The sequence below is a fragment of the Helianthus annuus genome, chromosome 7 (assembly GCF_002127325.2).
Source record: "Helianthus annuus cultivar XRQ/B chromosome 7, HanXRQr2.0-SUNRISE, whole genome shotgun sequence".
Taxonomy (NCBI): Eukaryota; Viridiplantae; Streptophyta; class Magnoliopsida; order Asterales; family Asteraceae; genus Helianthus; species Helianthus annuus.
The window spans coordinates 90,349,291-90,357,947 of NC_035439.2; the positions used below are offsets into that span (position 1 = coordinate 90,349,291).

Genomic DNA, 8,657 nt, shown 5'->3' on the forward strand with positions numbered 1-8,657 from the left:
AATCTGGTACATGTTGTCACGCGCCCGTCTGACGCAAAATGACAAAAATCAAGGGAATCAAGACGCCTCCGAAGCGTCTCCATGACGCAACAAACTACGAGGCAACCATATTCCGAGGAGTCCGTCTGACGCGTTCCCAAGTGTCCGCCTAACGCATTCCCAAACGTCCGCCTGACGCATTAAACAAATAAATTTTACTATTAACTAAATTTTTTTTTTTTTGAATTTTTTTATTAAACAAATATATTTTACTAATATAATTTTTAAACTTTTATTAAATTTTAATAAACATAGCGGCCAACATACAGTTGATCAACCATAAATGTTCTATATCTCATACAAGCATCTTGAATGTTTCCTTCTTCCCATTTGAGTGAACAGTTTTGAACTAGATTTTGTAGTAATATACATACGATCACCCCTGAATTTCGTCGTACGTGACGAACACTGGTAGGCCATACAACATCCCCATCATATTCTAATGCGTCAGACTCGCTGAGTCCAGTATTTTCCCAGTAACCTATACGTTCTAGAAACCATAGGAATGCCGACTCGAATTCAATAAGAGTTTGGTATATTCTCCGGTGGACGCAAAACGAATCACCACAATTAATTGCATCGCAACTGTTTGTAAAATATACAGTAATAGTTAGTGACAATATTTCAATCTTAATAACGGTCGAATATCTTTGTCTCTTGACACCGGTATGTATACCTAACAAACGTTAAGTTAACTTTAATATTAGAGTATCGGAAAAAAAAATTACTATTATTTTTACCGTATCGACATCCCACAACGCAGGATATATTCCGCTAGAGCCATTTACATATCCACAAGCATCATGATGTTGTTCTACAAGGAGATTGAGAAATTGAGGCGGGAGCAACGTCCAGCGATTACTGACCGATGAAGTGGCAATTCCGGGATTTTCATTTTTCTTCGTCTGCACGAGCCAGTTACACCATGCTCCGACATGCTGTATAGAATATTTTGATATTTTAACTTTTGAATATAAAATTTAAATATATTACAAATTACCATTTGTTGAATAAAACCGTTTCCACAGAAACCTAATAGGCCACCCCACCAGTGCTTATCTAGAGGTGTACTCCCATATAGCTATAGCTGGAATAACAAGAAGGACAGTCACCCGCATAATAAAACTCAAGAACATTTGGAGACCAATTTTCATGTTGTTGGTTATCATTGGCCCAGATAGTGTTTTCTACTGATTCCGGTATGTTACTGAAACGCCTCCCGGTTGCCATTATACTCATGCACACTAATGAGCACCGTGGGCCTGTATATATAGGCTGAAAAATTAGAAATTTATATTTAAATCATATCTTTAGTTTAGGTTGTAATATTTAAGTTATGTTGTAACATTTAACTTTGAAAATTTATGTTTAATGTTATATTTCGAGATAAGTTATGTGGGAACATTTTATGATATAATTAATAGAATAAAAAAAAACCAAAAAAATATATATATTGGAGAACTCAGCCGAGCCAAAGAACTAATTCAGCTAAGCCGTTGATAAGTGTCAGCCTAGCAAATGGGAAGAGTCAGCCAAGCCGTTCGGAAGAGTCGGCCAAGCCGTTCGGAAGAGTCGGCGGAGCCACGTACATACGCATCAGCCAAACTCAAAGTCGGATGCATAAACCAACTTTTTGGTTATGATGCGTCGGTCGTCGACGCTTCAACATGTCGGACATGTGTCAGACACGTGCCAGCTGGTTGATAGATGGACGCTTAAATATGACACGCGGACTCTTCCGAAGCTCAGAGGTCCTTCCAAGGACGTAGAAACATGACAAATTTGAAAACCTTGTTGGTCCTGACAATTTCATAATTTTCCCATTGAAGAATTCATCTTGAAAATTATTATGCATCTAATCTAATGAGCTTTAACCGTTTCCTACCAACCCTCTCCACTATCCATGGGTTGATATAGTCAAAAGTAGGTTTCAGAATTTAAATATTTACTCATTATTTATCGTCAACCGTAGGTTTCGGGATTTAAATATTTACTCATTCTTTATTTTTATTTTTTAGATTAGAACTAAAACAAAAGAATTATTAATTTAACAAAACTAGAATTACGACCCGCCGCAATGCGGCGGGAATTCTTTAGTTATAACTAAGTCGATTTAGGACGCGCACGTTATGTTGAACCTGTCAAACGGGAAAAAAATAAACAATGTAAAAACGTTCATCCACACATACACGCACGTTGCGTCGTGTTAACTCGTAAAATTTAGAACGGAATGTAAAAACGTTAAACCAAAGACGCACGTTGCGATGTGTTAAGTCACAAAATTTAGAACGAAACATAAACAGAAAAATTTGCAGAAAATGAAAACTATAAGGGACCAAACAAAAGAGTAAAGTAAAGGGATGTGAATGAAAGTTGACTAAATGACAAATCAATAAATTATAATAGTGTAAGTGTAACAAACGTACTAAAGGACAAGAGTAACTGCCATGTCTGGGGGTTTAAACCCTAAATTGTGAAGGAGAAAGACACGTATTTGCAAAAGATAAAAAGTTTTGTGTTAAAAGTAAAAAAAAAACAAATAATTTTTGGTTAAAAGTAATTTATGAAATACTTTTGGGTGAAAAGTAAAAAAATCAATTTTTTGTAAAACCCCCAAAGCGAAGGTTACAACAACCATATGCATAACCATTTTTTCTTTGAAAAAACCCCCAAAGCCAAGATTACAACATAAAAGTAAAAAAATCAAAAATGGTTAAATCGCAAAAGATGGAAACTTTTGAATTAGAAGTGAAAAATCAAATTAATCAAAGGGGTTAAATTGTATAAGATCGAAACTTTTGAATTAGAAGTGAAAAATCAAATTAATTAAAGGAGCTAAATTACCAAAGATTAAAACTTTAAACGCAAATTGACAAAGATTAAAACTTAAAGGTTAAAAAGGAAACAAATATTACCGAAGATTAAAACTTTAAACTCAAATTGCCAAAGAGTAAAACTTTAGGGTTAAAAAGGAAACAAATATTAAAACTTTAAACTTAACTTGATAAAGATTGAAACTCTAGGGTTAAAAAGGAAAAATCCAATTTTTTTTTTTTTTGAAAAACTCCCAAAGGTAATAGTACAAATATCATATGCATAAAGTAGTTGATTATTAATAAGGTTTTAATATATCAGAAATAGAGGGGTGATAAATCTCTTTAAGGCCATGCGTAAATGGTTAATACCTTCTAATGGACGTTTTTCGCCACATCAATATCATAACGCCTCATAAAAAAAATGTGTAATGGTTAATGCCCCTTAATGCTCTCACTCCATCATTACTTTTCAATTTTGTTTTTCTCACTGGGCATTATATTATAAATGTTTCTCGCTCTTCATGCCCTTATAAAGTCCATAAGAGTGGTAGTGAGAGCATTATCAAGCAACTTCACGCCCCTACAATGCCCATTACTGATGGTCTAACAAGTTGGCAAACAACACATGATCAATACACATTCTAGTGTGTGCTCCTATGTCAAGCAACTCTTCCTTGCAAATTTGTAGGTGTAGAGCAAAGTTTTTTCAAGTATGTTGACTTTTATGTTACTGGTTTTGACTTTTCAAAATATCTTTATCATCATCATACTCAGTAAATCTCATCAATACCTAGGCTAAGATAGTGTCTGATGGGGGTAAAATGTACACAGTCTTACCTCTACCTCATAGGAATAGAGAGACTACTTCCAGTGAGACCCCGAGTCGATAGTAGTTTTGCATTAAGTCTTGGACATAAGGCACATAACACTCAGCAATTAAGACAAAGGCCGATTAGTGCATATATTCTCTTGTCTTTCGTCTGTCAACGCCACCACAGTGACGATCCTACCCTTCTCGCCCTCTCTAATTTCCCTTCTGCCACTACGTTTATCATAACTGTTGATGAGTATAGGATGTGATCTAACAGCCAAAATGCTTTTTACACTTCTTATTTTTGTTTCCATTTATATTATAATTCAATCCATTAAAATCCGTATGAAACACAAGAAATTCTTTTGCATTCAATAATCAATATGTCACTAATTTAAATTAAAAACCTTATGATAATCCCTATTATGATGATTACATATAATGTCACATGTCATCACCAAATCTCTTCTCTCAATTTTAATCTATACTATGTACAGTAATAAATAAAACTTTTTGGGGGAGATACATATCATCTATTAGAGTCAATTACTTTTTGGTTTTCCTGCATCTCTCTCCTACTTAATAATTATTTTCTTAATTAAGGATATTATTATATCATTAACCGGATTAATTTAATATGAAAATAATTATCAATTTTTAAGTAAACTTTATGTTTTTTACTTAAAAGCTTCATCAAGACTAAAATAGAAAAATTATGTTGGTTAAAATATTAAAAAATAAAGAATAAGGATGATATCTTTTTGTGGTATTAAAAAAACAAAGTTAGTACCCGGTTGAAAAAGAAAATGTTTTAAAAATTAACTTAACAAAGTTTATAATTGTCACGTCGATGTTTTTTTAAATACACATCTAAACGACTGTATATGTTAACTAATTACATCATATTTTATTCTATTAGTAATTTAGTATTATACACGGGTTTATTCAATTATGCAATGCATATGTTTTTAAAAAAAATAATAATAATAATTTTACGGGACTGTAACCTTGTATTATATATAGGGAAAAGTTCCTGTACAAATAAAGTTAACGTACTAAACGTATAAATAGCATGAAAAAGCAAAAAGCACACGGTGGCATTTTTGTAATTATCTGCTTGTAGGGTAATTATCAAAATTACTCTACAAACTGATATTGTAGAGTAATTTTCATCTTGTAGAGTAATTTTGTAAAATGTTCTTGTAGAGTAATTTTGATCAAAAAACTATACCTAACCAAAAAACCCCAAAAAAGTAACCCCCCACCCCACCCCCCCCCCAAAAACCTTAAAAAACCTAACCCCCACCCTACAAAAACCTTAAAAAAAACTTAACCCCCCCCCCCCCTCCGAAACTAAAAGCTAAAAACTAAACCATAAAGCTAAACCCTATAACTAAATGCTAACAAAATTACTCTACAAGATCAAAATTACTCTACAGGATCATTTTACAAAATTACTCTACAGGATCATTTGTAGAGTAATTTTGAATTGTATGTTGTTTGATAAACTTGCAGGGTAATTTTGATTCACTTGTAGAGTAATTTTGATGCAGAGTAATTTTGATATACTTGTAGAGTAATTTTGATAATTACCCTACAAGAACAAAATTACTCTACAAGAACATTTTACAAAATTACTCTATAAAATATCAAAATTACTCTACAGCATCATTTGTAGAGTAATTTTGATAGTTACTGATAATTACGAAAATGTCGCCGCGTTTTTGTCTTTTCCTTCGGTTCGTACGTTTTGTACATTAAAGTTAATTGTATTTGATCTTTTGTCATTATATATAATAAGTCTTTTCTCCAATTTTAATATTACATATCTATCAATAAATATTCACTCTAAAAAAATGGTTAATCTTCCTAATAACATTAATTAATGGTTAAATATTAAACTTAATTGTAATTATTTTAAGTAACTTCTCATCATGATTAACAAATATGTTATATAATATTATAAAAAATTAATTTGAAATATTTAAATGTCGATGATGACTACTAATTAAAGACGTTGTCTAGGAGCTCAAAATTAGTCCGTAAGTTTTTAAACGCATATTTTATGTATAGTATGATTTTCTTTGAAATATGTAATATTTTCTATACTATGATGATATGCGTATCTCGTCTCATTATCCATATTTCCCAAAATAGTATTTATATCAATGTGTATATTATATCATTAGTATAGATAGTATAAATTAGTTACAATTCATCTGTTACAACTTTATAACTTACATTTTATTTTAAAAAACACTTACAATCTTATCATAATTATTTTTATTTTTTAATGTTTTCATCTTAAACCGTATATAATAAGATGAATTATAGTGACTCGAGAAAAGTGAAAACTTAAAAATTAATATTTGAATAGCTGAAAGTGTAAAGATCTTTTTGTTACACTAAATAAGTTATTTCACTCATAAGAATTATATACAAATTTATGATTTGCTTTTTTCGATATTCAACCCATACACTACATGGGTTTATAAGGTAGTTTTAAATAAAGAACTACATAAACGCTTGTATTTGTATGCAAGTAGTGTGGCCCGAGAAAAAAAAAATATATGTGGTTACATGATTACAAAATCCTCAATAAGCTTTAATCATCATATACGTCCCTAAAAAATGGTATGTAGCTTCACATATAGAAATATAATCCAACAAAGTTAAATAAACAACAAGGAACAAAGCAACAATGTGGTAGTTAGCTTCATTGGTGCAGTAAACTCATGGTTAATATTAGTTTAATTATGTTACATATTTCACCAATCGATCACGAGCAACATAAAAAGCGGGAAGCTAATCGTAATCATGGTTTCCTTCTCTATGTGTTAACGCTAACCGTTACATTAGCAAGATTGTGGTTTACATGAGTATCCGCAGCACGGCCAAACCAACAGCAGAAATGGAGACAAGGGTACCTATGCAGTACTTGATCACATCATATTTTGCTGCTTCCAACTGTGCCCTTAATGAATGAATTTCCTGGTTTCATTTAACATTTCCAAAGATACAAAGTCAACAGTTTGGTCAAAGTCAAAGTGTTTTGACATAAAAGGTGGTGTATGTACTCACCCGATCGAGTTTGTTTGTGAGGTTAGCAGTTTCTTGGTTTTGGTTTGCTAGTTCATCCCGAATTCTCCTGCATTTATCAGTCACCATTTAACTTCCTGAATCATTGATGTTTGACTTTGTGTTGACTTATGGAACCAATTTGCTTCCTTTTATCAACAATTTGTTCAATCGAAACAAAAAGTAAATAAAAAAGAGATGCATCTTGTTACCCTCGTTCAAGATTTAAATCCAGACGCTGTCCAGCAGTTACTTTGTCTATTTCATACCTGTGTCACAATAAAAGTCAGTATTTTCAAGTTGCAAATAAAGTTTTTATATGAAATTGGATTAGTCAAGTATGCATAATATGATAATACCTCAACTCACTGCGCATCTTCTCTATATCATTCCTCAATTTTTCGGTCTCACGTTGCAACATAGAGAAATGATTTTCCTATAAGGTAAACAGTCAAGTAATTTGATGAAAAAATTCCAATAATTAATGCATCGGTAAACATTGCTAGATGACCATCATAGTTGTTAATGGCAAATCGCGACAAATAGCGATAAGGCACATATATGCTACATAGCGAACAGCGATAAATAGCGGGCAGCTATTTTATATATAGCCATTCACAAGAAAATAAAAATTTAAAAATTTAAATGTATATTATATCAAAATACCTTGGTATATATGCTATTTTACAAGTATAGTTAACAAAAACCTAAAATCCAGCTATTTTATAGCTATATTTAATTGCTATTTATATTAAAAAAAAAAAAGTTGTCGATATTATCGCTATCTATCGCTTCAACCCTAATAGCGAGCCTAGACCTATACGCTACGTAGTGCGCTATATCGATTGCTACGTTCGCTATTGACAACTACGATGACCATAGATTTTGAGCTAGAAAGACCCCCCCCCCCCTATGTTTCGATACTTGATAAACACGCTTTGACAACAAACCTTTTATCATAAAAAAAAAAAAAAAAAACAAATCACCTGAGAGCTGTGCACTTGAGACTTAAACTTCCCCAAATTACCATCTTGTGTCATCTCAATCTAAAACCACATCAACACCAAATGCAAATTCAATCACAAACACTTCAAAACTCAAAAAAAATAAAATAAAATAACTAACTAAAAAACAAAGAAACAAACCCTTTGCATTTCAGCCTTGGAAACAAAAGATTGAGCCACATTTTCCAAACTATCATTCAAAACCTCCGTAATCGCAGACGTAATCGCTTCCGCTTGCTTCGAAGGCACTCCTTGCCCTTCCAATCTCCTAACCTAAACAACATTCAAAATTCAAATCAACCAAATTTTAAACTAACGCATTATTTGAATTCATGACTTACAAGCGCTAATGTATCAACAAGGAAGAGACGTTTGCCATTGGATTGAACAAGTTGAGAAATCTGCCTACAATCAAATCTGCTAAAGCTCTGATAACAAGATGGATTGGATACAAAAGGGAGTTGTTTATAAACCGATGAAGTGAAGGCCTGGACGGACCGTAGCTTCGTTCCGGCCCCAATACAGGCCGACATTATCAAAAACAGAACAATCAATTTGATCGACAAGTAATCAAATGAAATGGATTCGAAGAAGAAATTGGGAGAATGATGATTGGATTAGATTTGGGTTGGTTTGTTTTTCGGGAATCGTGGGAGAATGGGTTTTTTTGTTTTATTTTTATAGGGTTTTTTTTTTTTTTTTTTTTTTTTTTTTATGAAACCTCCACCCATACACGTTTTTTGTTAAAAAAAAATAAACAAATTAAATAAACAAAAAGTTTTTAAGGGAATGTACGCGCCGCCATGAACCTGGCGCGGAGATTAAAAAAGAATTGGCGCCCACCGTGGGGCTCGAACCCACGACCACAAGGTTAAGAGCCTTGCGCTCTACCAACTGAGCTAGACGGGC

The 8,657-nt window shown here is 32.5% G+C and overlaps 1 protein-coding gene, 1 long non-coding RNA gene and 1 other non-coding gene across 3 annotated transcripts; all 3 read right to left on the bottom strand.

Annotated features, from left to right (window-relative positions):
* Positions 1-257: 257 nt before the first annotated feature.
* Positions 258-1,853, bottom strand: LOC110903294. The gene is made up of 3 exons (XR_002571825.1): positions 1,040-1,853; positions 780-977; positions 258-624 (listed from the first exon to the last, which is right to left on the bottom strand). It is a non-coding gene; the product is annotated as an uncharacterized LOC110903294 (long non-coding RNA).
* A 4,462-nt stretch (positions 1,854-6,315) lies between these two features.
* LOC110899473 (protein FMP32, mitochondrial) lies at positions 6,316-8,419 on the bottom strand. Its single transcript, XM_022146365.2, has 7 exons — positions 8,090-8,419; positions 7,890-8,021; positions 7,731-7,790; positions 7,104-7,180; positions 6,957-7,013; positions 6,748-6,814; positions 6,316-6,657 (listed from the first exon to the last, which is right to left on the bottom strand). The coding sequence occupies exons 1-7, from the start codon at positions 8,279-8,281 to the stop codon at positions 6,538-6,540; spliced, it is 705 nt and encodes a 234-aa protein (XP_022002057.1). The 5' UTR covers positions 8,282-8,419; the 3' UTR covers positions 6,316-6,537.
* Positions 8,420-8,584: 165 nt separating this feature from the next.
* On the bottom strand, positions 8,585-8,657 carry TRNAK-CUU. The gene has a single exon. It is a non-coding gene; the product is annotated as a tRNA-Lys (tRNA).

Coding starts and splice junctions, on each gene's coding strand:
- LOC110899473 (XM_022146365.2), bottom strand. CDS start 8,281: ATGTCGGCCTGTATTGGGGCCGGAACGAAGCTACGGTCCGTCCAGGCC. Junction 7,181..7,730: donor CTCAAGTGCACAGCTCTCAG/GTGATTTGTTTT, acceptor TTTACCTTATAG/GAAAATCATTTCTCTATGTT. Junction 6,815..6,956: donor GATTTAAATCTTGAACGAGG/GTAACAAGATGC, acceptor TGATAAATGCAG/GAGAATTCGGGATGAACTAG.